Raw genomic sequence first — 14,962 nt, forward strand, 5'->3', positions numbered from 1 at the left:
TACTGCACCTTATACACTGGAAATGTCATTGACAGACTGGGTTTCAGAATGAGTGCACTGCAAAAATTAGCTCATTAGCATGGTGGAGGTCAACAGATGGAAAGTATAGATGTTGGTCAAGTTTCCAATGCCAAATATGTATATGATTCCATTCTGTAAAATATTTTGTGTTGCTATGACATTTGTTTTTGCATGAAACAATAAAACCATGTTTATTTTCATTTATTTGAACTTAATTCTACTTCTAGTCTTTCCAGTTGCCCGCATGAAAGGAATTACTTTGTACAGGAGAATTATTTTAGTGCTGGTTTCAAGGGACTTAGCAGATCTACTCCGAATTCAGCCATTCCTTTCCAGCTACTCTGGGACTGTGGTTTGAGTTTGGGACTCTAGCTAGGACTACCATGGCTGTCTCCCTCTGCCCATCACCATTTTGACACCCGATTAAAGGGAGATCTATCTCCATTCTTTGCCTCCAGCAAAACTGCAGTAATCTACAAAGGACTGTATTAATAATACATACTATTAAGAAAGTTTTCCTCCAAGGATCTCAAAGTGCATTTCAAAGGAGGGTGAGTACCATTAGTCTCATGTTTAGGAAATGGAATCAGATAGACTAAGTGAGCTGCTTAGGTCACACTGTGACTTGCTGGAGAAAGAATCCATTTCCTTCCACTTCCAGTTTCATGCCCTATTCATGGCACTGTGCCTCCTCCCTTAAATGTGCTATTTCTCTATAAGAACATAAGAACAGCCGTACCGGGTCAGACCAAAGGTCCATCTAGCCCAGTATCCTGTCTACCGGTAGTGGCCAATGCCAGGTGCCCCAGAGGGAGTGGACCTAACAGGCAATGATCAAGTGATCTCTCTCCTGCCATCCATCTCCATCCTCTGACAAACAGAGGCTAGGGACACCATTCCTTACCCATCCTGGCTAATAGCCATTAATGGACTCTATAGCCTTTTCAGTTGCAGTGATTTTGCCACTGCTGCTTTGCTAAGGAACTGCATGCAAAATGTTTTGCATCAAGATTCCAGATCCCTGTGCCGAGAGAGAGAGGGGTCATCAACAGTGCCATACTTCAGAGCAGGCCCTAGATCATTGAACCACATAATATGGTTGCACTGTGGAAATTTGCAGCTAAGGCGGTTAGGTGTTATATCAGAGTTTAACATATACAGCCTTGCAGGAGTATTAAAAAGCCTTTGCTGTAAGACACAAATGCATTTTATTTCTAAAAATAAGGTATTTTACATTGGCAGGCGGGGAAGTATCACGAGTCAAGCTTTCTGGCTGGGAATTTTTAAACTAGGGTATCTTTAGCTGTAGGAGCAGTGTTTATTTCATAGATCTGGGTCGTAGCCCTCCTCTTCAGCTCGCGGGCCACTTGGCAAACAGCAAAAGGCCAGCAACAATGAACTGCCATCCAGTCTTCACACAGGGTTCCCTGGGGAAAGCAGGAAAATCATTTCACACAAATGGAATGATCGTGAAGCAGCTTTTCCGCCTCGCTGTGTGTTTCCTATTCTAATCACCCTACAGTCAGGACAAGTTGCTGGGCCTGATTCGGACCTAAATCAACAAGTTACCCTGGATTTACATTGGGGCAAATGAGATCTGATTTGGGCCCAGTGCCTAACAGGATCTTTTCTAATCTACTGGCCTACAGAAGACTTAGAATCTGTCTACACTGCAGTGTACCATTAATCCAGCTAGCTCACGTACTGGATAGCAGTGAAGCCACGGCAGCATAGACTTCAACACAGGCTAGCTGCCCGGGTAATTGCTGAGGGTCCTGGGCAGGCTTGTACAGCCCATATTGAAGCCCAGGCTGCTGCAGCTTCGCTGTGGTCAGTACCGGAGCTAACTAGACTGAAGCTAACTTGGGTATGTCTACACGAGCTGCAGTTACACCCCCGCACTGCAGCGCGGACATAACCTTAGGCTCTGATCTTGCAAGGTGCTGACTGCCCATGACTCCCATTAAAGCCAATGAGATTTGAGGATATTCAGGACCTCATAAGCCTTTAAAGTGTCTCTACACATGGTTTGAACAATGTTCTTTGTTCCCTGCCATCCTGATTACATAGCAATGAATATTTTACAGCATCAGCTCTGGGCTATGTAAATGTACAGCAACAAAAACAACAATCCCCACCCACCTACCCCCACAGTTCTGTTCTTCCAAAGTACTTTAAAAAACATGAGTAGTTGCTTGGAGTTGGCATTCTATTATAAATCAAATGCTGCCTTTGCCTCTGTGCAAAGAGAAAGGGCATTCTTGAGGTTTAATGCATTAGTTCTGCTTTAAAAATGCATTAAGGCATCTAAACAACAGATTCTCAGATCACAGAGGAGTTTGGCTAGAGGACCCTGTTCAAACTAAGGGAGGAGGAAGGCCAGTGAGGTGCTGAGCTCCCTGTTCTCAGGATCAGGCCCCAAATGAACTTTTTACATTTGCATAATTTCTACATCATCAATATTCAATAGCACACTCTAGCACACTAATCCCATTTGACCACGTCTACAGATATTAAGCTTGTTCTGCAGTCTCTCTTTTGGGAACAGGAGGAACATGCCTCTTAGCATTATGTAAGCTGCACAAAAGAGCCTCCCGCCTCCACCCTCCCAAACACACACACACACACACACACACACACACACACACACACACACACACACACACACAAAGACTTACTCGTATCTTGTATTTCTCTCTGGCGCCGACTCTCAACGCTAAGGTGGAACCTGGCAGCAATGGGAAACACAGGCACTCCCCATAGTGCCTTGCAAGGTCGCATTCTAGACATGGGCTACACAAGGCCCCACAGACACCTGCCAGTAACCACAATCACAGGAGTGCTGTAGGTTCACACTTATCAAGAGGCAAACGGCACTTTGAAAATAACCTGGGACATTAATTTTATTCTAATAACCTTGTCCCCTCGGGGATAAGAACGTTTTAAACTGGACTTCACAGAATTCTAGCAAACCCTACGCTAGCAGGGAGGTGGCGGCTTTCCAACATGTCCCATCTCCTCTTCCCAATCCCCTAGTGCTTAGTTCTCAACATGTAGCTTTCTACAGAACACCAGGTAGGGTTTCATAAGTTACAGTTTGATAACCACTACTCTACTTGGCGCAGCAGGTCATTTTTGGTTCTAATGTCTATGGATCTATGAACTATGCTATCTTCAACCAACCATTGCTAGCAGGATGCTGCTATGGTTTTGCTGATCAGTGTGGATAGGGATTTTAATCTTTGAGCTAAAACAACCAATACAGGTATACAATGGATCACCCACCCCCACAAAAGTAATCTATATAACACTTTTCTAACACTAACGGCCTTTTTATACGACTGTTCCAACCAAGTCAGAAGATACACTCCCCTGTAGTGCAAATGGGCCCTAAATCTCCAGAAGTGTCACTCTATGAACAACAAGGGGGATGAACTGACAGCAAAGCTTAAAATGCATTGTATTCAAAATATCTTTCCAGACAGCACTGAATCCCATTTGGCTTCATTTGTTTTTCTTTTTAAAATTCTTGAAAAAGGTAAATTCAACAGCATTGTTATCACAGTTTCATGCAATTCATTTAAATGTCTTTTGTTCTCAGATCAGGAGTAAAAGCACCTAGGATAGCATTTGTCTACAGCAGAATTATAGCACAAGTGTCCACTGCAGGGAATCATTCATTTAATTTCTTTGGTGACAACAGATACAATAAAATATATTAGTTCCTGTTCTGTTAATTGTGGTCCATAGCCCCCTTTTCGGGAAATCTTCACATTAATCTCAGTGGAAGCCTAAATCTGTAATTACTTTAAATATTATGTTCTGAAGATGACAAAAGCTGAAAGAAATAGTAAAACCACAGCCCTCAACTCACCTAATCTGGGAGCAGGCTAAGACAACAAAGTCAATGCAAACGATCCCAGGTGACACAGCAGGAGAAACTAAACAGAGTTCTTCATCCAGAAGGATATTTTCTCCAGTATTTTCTCCACGTGGCGGAGAGCAAAATTTGAAAGCCAAAAGTGAATCCCCAGTTCTATCTTCAGCTGAGTAGCGATGCCAACCAGGTCTTGCAACCTATTTTTATGGCCCAATCAACCCAGCCAGAAACTGGAATTAAAAAGCCGTGCCCCCTCCATGTAGAACTCCACTGATTTTAGTAGAGTCCACAGGTGTCAATGAGGGCATAGTTTGACCTCATACCTGCATCCAAAGCTCAGCTGAGCTACCTTCAGACAAATCAGGCAAAGCAGTAGCAGTTTTCTGAGAACATGCACATCAGCTGTATTGTTTCAGCTGCTCCACTGTGAATTTAAGTTCACTGATCTATTGAACAATTGCAAACACATACATATGCCAGTTTATTCCTCCAACTGGCATTAAAAATACTTTTTCCATAAAATAAGCAGCCCCGGCCTTTAGAGTTGTGTTCAGAATAAAATTCAGAGAACTAGTTCACAATGAGCAATATGAAGCACCTTGTGCCTTCGAATCTGGCTTTGCTCCAGATTGTATTCTTATTGCAAATTAATAGTGATGATTTGCTATTGTTGACATATTATGAAAGAGATAAAAGGACAAAAGAAACCAGAAGAAAATAATAAGCGAGAGAAAATAAAGACAAGAAAACCTGAAGTGCTATTAAGGAAATAAAACATCAAAAGAAACAAAGAAAAAACATTGCTATTAGTTGTTTACCTTCTGTTTAAAGGATTAGAAATTTCCGCCACAATTTCTTTTCTTTGTTTCCCCTTTCTTTTTTAGTTAAGGCAAAGAAACAATTTCTTTTTAAAGATCAGAGGGAAAATAATGCATGTTTAGGATTCCATGGTGTGTCAGACTAAGATACAGAAGGCAGGTTCATTGCCTTTTTTAATTTTTAGCAACTGCTTATACACAAAAGAGTTTGGTTTTTTAAAAAAAACTGTGTTTACGAACATACCGTCTCTCTCTTAGTCAGGGATGGCAGGAAGCCATTGATTAATGGCACCTAGTTAGTGCTATAAGCCATGGGGATAATGCAAATTCTCAGTGTAACACAGGAGATGAGGATGACAAAAGAACAACTAGCTGACCAAATCCCTTTTGATGCTGAGCATCCCTGACTCCAGCGGACTTCCATGGATGATGTCAGTGCTGAACACTATTCAGGGATCTAGCCCAACTAGATTTAAATGTTCCCACATGACGGCTAATAACTGTGACATTATGAGCGGTTGAAGCAAAAGGAGTTATTCGGCAGCCAAGATTTAACACAGCTGCAGTAGAGAGGGGCTTATGTACTCTATTGCTTGCTTAACATAATTTATGACCAAATTAAATAAGGGAGTAAAGAGAGTATATGTCTTCCACCCACCGCATGCAAGCCCATAGGCACACACAAATTACAGCTCTGGGTTATCCTGCCATTTTCCAGTTGGTTGGAAAGGGACTCAAGTCCAAAGAAAATGGAAAGTTGAAAATAATGAGTTTTTACTTTTCTGTTATTTAATTAAACTGAAATAAGGGAGGAGGAGGAAAGGGGCTGTATTTCTGGCTTTAGCGCCTATCATTTCAACCCCTCGGTAGCAGCAGGTACTCCAAGCGCTATATGTGGATGTGCCACCATGTATGTAAATTTATTCTCTCTAATTGAAAAGAATGGCAGCATTAAGCTAATTTAATATTGGGCAAGTTCAAGGATCAGTTTTCAAATAGAAATTAATACTTTCCACTCCTCCTAAATGAGGACATCAAAGACCTTGATAGACATACAGGAATTTAGTCTAACATGAGACAAAGATATCATCCCCACTTTGCAAAAGGGGAACCTGAGGGACAGAGAAGGTAAGCGACTTGCCCAAGCTTACAATCATGCTACAGCATGTCTTTAGAAGAGCCAGGAGAAGAACTCATGATTCACAAGTGCTGCACCTTAACCACTCACAAGTGCTGCACCTTAACCACTCAACAGTCCCTGCTTCTTTCCTTCAGGGAAAATCACACAATTAAACTAGCTTTTCAGCTCTGGAGAACTGACCTTTTTCAATTCATTTGGTTTTTTAAATCAAGTTCTGTCTAATTAAAGTACTTGTCTGGCCTCGATCACCGGAGTATCTGGGCACCTCACAGTTTGTAACATATTTACCCTCCCAAGGAATGCACAGTTTGTAACATATTTACCCTCCCAAGGAATGGCAGTGCTATTATCCTCATTTTACAGATGGGGATCTGAGGCACAAAAGAGATGTCTACACAGCAACTGGGAGCGTGTCCCCCAGCCAGGTAGACAGACAAGCTCCACTCAAGTTAGCATGCTAAAAAGAGCAGTGTGGACGTTGTGGCACAGGCAGCAGCTCGGGCTAGACACCTGAGCTTGGACCCAGGAATTCGGGTGAGCTTGGACCCTGGCAGCTGGCCCGAACTACTCCCCATGCTGCAACAGCCACTCTCCTATTTTCAGCGCACTAGCTCAACTGTCTACCTGGCTGGGAGACCTGCTCCCAACTGCAATGCAGACATACCCAGGGAGGCTAAGACCATGTCTACACTGCGACCCACAGCACAAAGTCTCAGAGCCCAGGCCAACTGACTTAGGCTTGCAGGACTCAAGCTAAAGTGCTCAAAATAGCGGTGTAGATGTTCAGGCTCAGGCTGGAGCCTAGGCTTTGAAACCTGGTGCAAGAGGAAGGTCTCAGAGCCCTGGCTCCAGCTCAAACATTTACACTTTTATTTTTAGCCCCACAACCTGAGTCAGAGTCTACTGACCCAAGGCTCCAGAATTCAGTGCCCTGGGTTTTTGTTTGTTTGTTTGTAGCACAGACATACACTGACTAGTTCAAGATCACACAGGAATGCAGGGGGGAAAAGCTGGGACTTGAACTCAAGTCTCTGGCTAGTGCCTGAATCACTAGACCATCCTTCCTCTCTGAACGTCTGTTCAAAATGTGTTTAACACACAGGTAATCCAGTAACATGCACCTCTCATAGTACATACTCTATCTTACAAAATGGGGCATTCTAGTCATCTGATGGAATATCATGCCTTCCTATTGGTGAGAGTAACTCCTCTGAAAATGATAACTTTCCGAATCAATTCTCTTTTGACAAGGATTGTTCTCAATATTCCAGAAACTAATCTTCAAGAACGGCTCCAATATTTAAAGCTATTTTGCAACTATGGAAGAAAAGTAGATGGGGGAGTTTTGGTTCGGAGGTCCTTTGGTACTGAGTGAGTTGGCACCAGAAACTACAAACTACTTCAACAAACAACATGGCTATAAGCAACTCACTAATGCACAAGAGCAAACTGATTTGGCTGGAGATATCTAATCTTTCAGACCCATCTTCCCTGGTTCTCTCAAGTACTGATGTGGTTTAATTCAGCCCGCAGGGGAGGAAAATAGACAGAGCCCATTTAGCTCAAACCTGCTTCAGGACACCCCTCCTTCTCTTCCTTCTGGCAACGGAAATAGTAGCAGCCATTCAAATTAGGGACCATTCCAGAATGCAGGGAAGTTGAGATAAACACTGTCACAAGTAAAATTCGCGTAGAGATCTCACTTTGATCCCATCATTCGCCCACACAATAAATCACCATGCAATATGAGAAGATGGGTATCCCCTGTTCAGGAAAGGCACAGAACTCGCAAATGTAAGTCAGCAAGGGAGTTCATTAGCAGGGCTGTGTAGAGGAAGCTTGCAAGACACCAGATAAACCAAAGGGGAAAGTGTGTGTGTGAAAGATTCTTTGTAACTATTTGCAAAATCCTTAATGAGTTCCTGCATTACGCGGGCTAATACTTGGTTCTGTTAGCACTCACTTACATGGAGCACCCGAATGAAACAAAAACATGGAACAACTAAGGACTCTGTGACAGGCATTCTACAGCTTTCAGCGCCTGAATTGGAGTCAGAAGAATTGGTCTATTCCTGACTTTACCACTGATTCACTGTGTTAGCTTCAGTAAGACACTTAATGGTCCGATGCCTCAGTTTCCCCACTGACAAAATGGGACAATAAAATACACCCAACTTTTAGAATCCATGAAAGAGGCTTCCACAAGTGTTATTTGTTTTTATGATTTGACTATTGATTTATTGGGAGTCTCGGTTATATTAATTTCATTACCCCTAAACCAGCCATGATGGATTGTCTGATCTTCAAGCTCCAGCGTCTGGTAACTGGTCTATAAAAGTCTCATTTTGTTTTCCTCCCCGTATTACTTGGATTCATCCCCAAAGGAGGAATTAAAGCAATGATAAAACACTGCAAACTCTTACAAACACTCTTGTCACTGCAGATACCAAAGAGGCCAGTGGTCCAATCTCCTCCGGTCTGTATGACTGTTGTGACGGTGGACGTGCCAACCCCACGAGTCGGCTGAGTTGTCACGGGCTCTGTTGGCTTTTTGTTCCTGATTGAAAAAAAGCAATAAAATATAAAAGGAAGGCTGGCCTTTTACCACCAAGGTTGCTCATAAACGAAGCAATCCTGAGTTTGACAGAAAACAAAAGTGGAATTCATTATTTTAGTGCTACCAATTTGCTTTATGGCTATCCTCTTTTGCAGTTTCGTTTCTCTCCGATTCTGTTGCTGCTGCTCTCTATCCTCTCAGAGTGTGGCAGAAAATATAGCTGATCACCAGTGCCCTTCAGTCTCTAGCAAACAAAGAAATGATCAGAAACCAAGTACTTCAAGTGCAAATATACAATATCTATGCAAGTTTCAGCATCCACCAGCCAAATCACTGCAATTTACCTCTTGAATGTTAACGCTAGAAATCTGTTCCTAGCACAGACCTTTCATCCTTATGATGAATGTATCAAATCATTCATCATTTCACCAGAGGGGGTTTTCAAGGGCTGAGCTACTGATACTGATTTTTTTCTGAGTGGAACGATTTCATTTGCATGCTGAAATTGCATTCTTTCCTTTTCGGACATAGCATGAAACTTGGTTTCTGAGCCAGACCCAGCCTCTTTCTAAAGTAGTATTGTGAGCAACTCTTCTGGTGGAATATCTACGGCTGCATTCGGTGCTGCATCTTCCAAGAGGTGCAGCCCAGAAGATGCCCCCAAGGGGTGTAGGGTGTGCCAAGGTACCTTTAATCCCCCTTTGTACCACCCAGACTGTGCCTGCAGCCAATGCTGCAAACCCCAAATTATGGCAGCATCTTCACCGTTATCTGCAGGGATCTTTGCAGCCTAGAATGGTAGAGGTGCTCAATGCTAGATCCACTCCCCTTCTTTTTGCCAACACCCTTGCCTCACCCATGCCATGTTCCCAGCCCTGCTTCTTACAGCAGGGAGGCTGAAATACAGGGAGAGGAGCAGCAAATCAGATCTCATGCGTCAGAGGTTCATTCAATTGCCCGCAGGGTCAGGAAGGAATTTTTTCTCTGATACACAATTGGCCAGATGTATTCTAGGGTTGTTGAAAATTTTTTTATTTATTTTTTTGCCCTCTTCTGAAGCACCAGAGACTGGCCACAGCTGGAGCCACGATGACAAATGGGGAGGAGCAGTGCTCTCAGGTGGCATGGAGAATCCTCTTTTTTAGATGCCTGGCTGGTGTTTCTTGCTGACATGCTCAGGGTCATACAGATCGTCAGATTTGGAATCAGGAAGATTCCACACACCATGTCAGACTGGCTGTGACTTTGGGGAAGTTTTGCCTCTCTCTTCAGCAAGGGTCAAAGATCATCTGGGCATGTCTTACCTAATCTATTTCCTGCCATTGCAGGGGCCTCGGGCAGCGGTACCTCGGTCTCTCCTGTTCTCTGCCTATGGCACTCAATGGTTTTGTTTCCTGAGGACTGAAATGCTTTTGTCTAACTAAAATCATTGGGCTCAATCTAAATGCATCAAATCATAGAAATGTAGAGCTAGAATGGACCTGGAGAAGTCATCAAAGCCCAGCTCCAGCGCTGAAGCAGGGCCAAGTAAACCTAGACCATCCCTGACAGGTGTTTATCCAGCCTGTTCTTAAAAAAAATCCCAACGGGGATTCCATAGCCTCCATTGGAAACCTAGGGTATGTCTTCACTACCCGCCGCATTGGCGGGTAGTAATTGATCTATCGGGGATCGATTTATCACATCTCGTCTAGACGCGATAAATCGATCCCCGAATGCGCTCCCCATCGACTCCGGAACTCCACCAGGTCGAGAGGGGGAAGCGGAGTCAACGGGGGAGCTGCAGCCATCAATCCCACACTGTGAGGATGCGAGGTAAGTCGATCTAAGATATGTCGACTTCAGCTACGCTATTCTCGTAGCTGAAGTGCCGTACCTTAGATCGATTCCTCCCTCAGTGTAGACCAGCCCTTAGTCCAGAGCTTAACTACCCTTAGAGTTGAAATGTTTTTTCTAATATCTACCCTAAATCTCCCTTGCTAAAGATTATGCCCATTACTTATCTTATTTTCAGTGGACCTGGAGAACTGAGCGCTGTCCTCCTTCTAAAAGCCATTAACGTATCTGAAGACTGTTAGTAGGTCTCGCCTCAGTCTTCATTTCTCAAGACTAAACAGATCCAGTTTTTGTAACCTTTCCTCATAGGTAGGATTTTCTAAACCTTGTATCATTTTTGTTACTCTCCTCTTTCCTAATGTGTGGTGCCCAGAATTGGACACAGGACTCTAGCTGAGGCCTCACCAGTGCCCAGTAGAGTGGGACAATTACCTCCCATGTCTTACATAAAACACTCCCCATTAATACTCCCCAAAATATTAGCCTTTATATAAGAGTATCTGGGTGAAAATTCATGGACTGTGTTAAACAAGAGGTCAGACTAGATGATCTATAATGGTCCTTTCTGGACTTAAACTCTATGAAATCAATGAAAATAGGACCACGTAAACTGGCATTAAGCAGCTCCAGCATTGGGGCAATTTGCTGTAGGGCTTAGGTGACACCTTTACAGCCCCAGCCTACATGGCATGGTAGCAGCACAAACAGAGGCCAGAGTGGGGACCAAAATCTAGCTCCCAGGTCTCAGGTTTATTTCATACAAATGGAGAGTCAAGCCAGAGTGGTTTGATCCCCATTTAAAAACCAAGAGTTGGCAGCAACAGACCTGCATGGATTTTTTAAAATTATTTATTAAAATGCTCCACATAGTAATTAATTTTCAATAGGTTCAATAATGGTGTTCCACTTGCTTTGAAACTGAAACTGCAAGAACCTTAATAAAAAGGGATTGAGAGGTTGACTAGTTTCTCTGGACTTCTGGTGAAGTAATGCTGCTTTTTGCCGAACGATTTTTTTTTAATGCTTCTTGCAGCAATGCTACCTCAGTAAATCACAACAGTTAAATCTCCACTATAGTATCCTAGGGGAACTATTTTCTCCACCCCCTTTCTCCAGCAGTGGAAGAACACAGCAGTCTCGCTGCTGTGCTAAATCAGGGAAGCTGTCCTTCATGCCAATATCAATAGGTTCTGCTATTAAACTATATAATTCAGGAGGGAGCCTGTATCAATCCTCAGCATTTCTTAATGTTATTCTTTGAGAACACACAACAATCTGATGATGATTTGGTCAATATTTTGACCATACAGGACAACACGCACTTAAATTATAAATGGCAGCAAGGTCTAGTTGACATGGACCTAAGAGCCAAGAACTCCTGGGACCCAGCCACGCTCTTCTATAGAAAGTCCCACAGGAAGGTGTCCTGTGGCAAGCCAAACTCTGTAAAAGCAGGGGTCTGCTGGAGAATGAGGTTCATCTGCATGGAGGCCCTGTGCCTCCACACTGGATTTGGGATCCACTCCTTCTATGTTGCCAGGGACTCTTGTACCTTGGGTCAGTACAGAGCAGCTCTGGCTCATGAAGTAATATAGATGTTGGCTATATCAGTGCTTGAGTAGTGAATTCTCCGCAGAGTTGCTGGAGGGAGGCCTGGGGGCTCTCTCAGCCTCATTCCCAGCCCCATGGAAGCACAAGGAAGGTGCTGTGGAAGCAATTAACACACACATGCATACAAGGGGGAAGATCCTCTCCATGTGGGTCAAGGAGGGCCAATCGAGGCCCTGAGCTGTAATCCCAGTTTTGTACTGATGCTTCTCAGGCAAGACTCAACCGCAGTGTATCATGCCATTGTTTCCTATGCTGTAAAATGGGGATAATGCTTCTCTATCCCACACAGGCAATTTGAGAGTTGATCAGTATTAACGTACAGCCACATGAAAGTGCACAGCACTACATAAAAATTAAAAATGAGTATTTGCAAATGTGCTCACTCATGGCTGTTTCCTAAAGGGGATTCCTTTCCTACTCAGCAGCTGATGTGTGTCTCTCATTAACATTTAGCTGATGATTTCAGGTTGTTCCTAATCTCAGTGGAGAATAGCAAAGGTCAAACTATCTTGCTAGCCCAATAAGACACTACTGAAATACATCCAGATGTGGTTTAATCAAAATTTGGATTCTCGGTGCTTTGTTGGTGCCCCATGCAGTCACTGGTTCTCTCTTCATTGGCCATGAAGGCCTAAAAGGACCAATCAGCTTCTCAGCTGAAATCCACACAAGACTGAATAACAAGGAATCATCTCTAAGACTTGTGTCAAACCGAATCCTGTACACAGCACTATACTGCAGCAAGCATACATTTCTGATCACCTGTAATACGTTTTTGTTTTTTTACACACCATTTATTTGTAATGCCAACTATGAAGTGAAAGGCAAGTGCCTCGTTTTATTTCTTACCGTAGAGCAGAAAGAAAAAAGGTCCCATCTTCAGGTGTTGTTAGGGAAAGGATAAGCGGCGCTTGGATCTCAGGCAACGAGGCCTCCTCAGTCACACTGAAGCAGTGACTTCCCAACTGGTTCATTTGGTGTTGAGGGGAAGGAGAGAGAAAAATTCTCCTCTGTTGGATTCAGAAGTGCCTCAAGATTGCTCACAGCTGAATACTGATGACATCATTGCATACTCAGGCCTGATGTCACAATAGGGTCCCAACAGCTGAAACAACCTCCAGATTAGAAAGTGAAACCCCCTCCTCCTCCAGAAATTACGCACACACACACCTTTACATTAAAGGATAGCCCTTCTGCCTCTAAAGCATGTCTGTTGTGGATGGGAGAGTCCTTTAAAATGATGAATGACTGGAGATACAGGCCTGAAATTTAAAGTGATGGAAGATAATCCAGTCCCCCTTGATTAAGAACTGCTAATCAGTGCCCATGTATTTTTTTGCCACAGACATGATCCAATGGCGAGTGGGCCTATAGCTCCAGCCAAGAAGTGTATAATGGTATAAATATCAGATCCGGTAGTAGTAGATCCACCTTTCCCATAGCCAGGGGTGGCTTTATGTATTTTGCCGCCCCAAGCACGGCAGCGAGGCAGCCTTCGGCGGCATGCCTGCGGGAGGTCTGCTGGTCCCGCGCCTTCGGCATACCCGCTGCCGAATTGCCGCCAAAGCCGCAGGACTGGCGGACCTCCCGCAGGCACATGCCGCCGAAGGTAGCCTGACTGCCGCCCTCATGGAGACCGGCAGCCCCCCCCGTGGCTTGCCGCTCCAGGCACGCGTTTGGTGCGCTGGTGCCGCCCCTGCCCATAGCCTTTCAAACTAGAACTACTAACAGTTATAGTATACAACTAATGATATATTATTTCACAGTGTTTGAAGAAATCTTTCAACAATTTACCAAAAGCAATGTGAGAAGACAGTTGCTAAGGGCATGTCTACACTTAAAACGCTGCAGCTGTAGCACTTCGGTAAAGATGCTACCTACGCCGACAGGAGGGTTTCTCCAAGGCCTAGTCTTCACTTACCGGTTGGTTCGGCGGCACGCCATCGATGTTCTGGGATCGATTTATCGCGTCTGGTTAAGACGCGATAAATCGATCCCGGATCGATCCCGGAAGTGCTCACAGTCGGCGCCGGTACTCCAGCTCGCCGAGAGGAGTACGCGGCATCGACGGGGGGAGACTTCCTGCCGCGTCTGGACCGCGGTAAGTTCGGACTAAGGTACTTCGAATTCAGCTACGTTATTAACGTAGCTGAATTTGCGTACCTTAGTCCGATTTGGGGACTTAGTGGGGACCAGGCCCAAGAGGTGGCAACTAGGTCAATGGGAGAATTCTCCCATAGGCCTAGCGCTGTCTACACCAGGGGTTAGGTTGGTTTAACTGCATGTCAGGGCTGTGGATTTTTCACACCCCTAAGCAACATAGTTATACTGCCCTAATTTCAAAGTGTAGACCAGGCCTAAGGCTGGAGGGAGGGAGGGAAAGGGGTGGGGGGAGAGAGGGCAAAGAAACAGCTACAGTTTAATGCTGGCTGACAGCTCTGAAAACAGAGCATTCTACCAAATCAAGTTTGAAAGACAGAGATAAACCAGGTACAGGAGGAATTAAGTGCAAACAGATTTAATGCTGTTGTAGGGCAGCAAGAAGTTCGTGCTCGTGATTTTGTTTAAGCTATTCCCTGTTAAAGCTTGCCTAACCCCCATTCTCCCGTAAGGCAAAGTCATCCCAAAGTTTTGCTGATAATACGGGGAATCTAACACATTAACAAATCTCTTTATCTTGTCACTAACTTTTATCAGACATAAATTGGTCAAGTACCCACATTACAGACCCACAGTTCACATAGGAGGGGTTGGTTTCTTGCCTCCATTAGAGCAGGCTTCCCACACTGCCCCCGGGGAGGTTAACATGGTTTTTGGCAGGACCCATGTAAAAGATTGTTGCTATTGGAGTTTTCCTTGAATCTTCTAAGATGGACACCTGATGAGGGAAAATCAAGCCACATTTGTGTCACTTTGGAGAGGACTACAGAGAAAGAGGAAATCTATTTTCAGTGTTGAGTTTATTTTTAGATTGCTGAAATCTATGCACAATTTGGGATTTCATCCAATCTGTGATGGCTTTAGGTAATGCAGCCATAATAATTTGCACATTTATAGCACTTTTCAGGGGATCTCAAAGTTTTAGAAACACTAATGAA

General features: G+C 44.0%; 1 protein-coding gene across 1 annotated transcript; it reads right to left on the minus strand.

The window, feature by feature from the left end:
• Positions 1-1,218: 1,218 nt before the first annotated feature.
• PLAC8L1 (PLAC8 like 1) lies at positions 1,219-14,052 on the minus strand. Its single transcript, XM_054036760.1, has 4 exons — positions 12,714-14,052; positions 8,284-8,417; positions 2,700-2,836; positions 1,219-1,448 (listed from the first exon to the last, which is right to left on the minus strand). The coding sequence occupies exons 1-4, from the start codon at positions 12,836-12,838 to the stop codon at positions 1,305-1,307; spliced, it is 540 nt and encodes a 179-aa protein (XP_053892735.1). The 5' UTR covers positions 12,839-14,052; the 3' UTR covers positions 1,219-1,304.
• Between the last annotated feature and the right edge of the window lie 910 nt (positions 14,053-14,962).

The sequence above is a fragment of the Malaclemys terrapin genome, chromosome 8 (assembly GCF_027887155.1).
Source record: "Malaclemys terrapin pileata isolate rMalTer1 chromosome 8, rMalTer1.hap1, whole genome shotgun sequence".
NCBI lineage: Eukaryota > Metazoa > Chordata > Testudines > Emydidae > Malaclemys > Malaclemys terrapin.

What these genes read in the sequence shown, in the direction of transcription:
- PLAC8L1 (XM_054036760.1), bottom strand. Translation starts at nt 12,838, where the DNA reads ATGAACCAGTTGGGAAGTCACTGCTTCAGTGTGACTGAGGAGGCCTCG. An exon ending in CTGCAGTGACAAGAGTGTTT is followed by an intron (nt 2,837 to 8,283) that starts GTAAGAGTTTGC and finishes GGTTACTGGCAG; the next exon opens with GTGTCTGTGGGGCCTTGTGT. An exon ending in GAGAGAAATACAAGATACGA is followed by an intron (nt 1,449 to 2,699) that starts GTAAGTCTTTGT and finishes TGCTTTCCCCAG; the next exon opens with GGAACCCTGTGTGAAGACTG.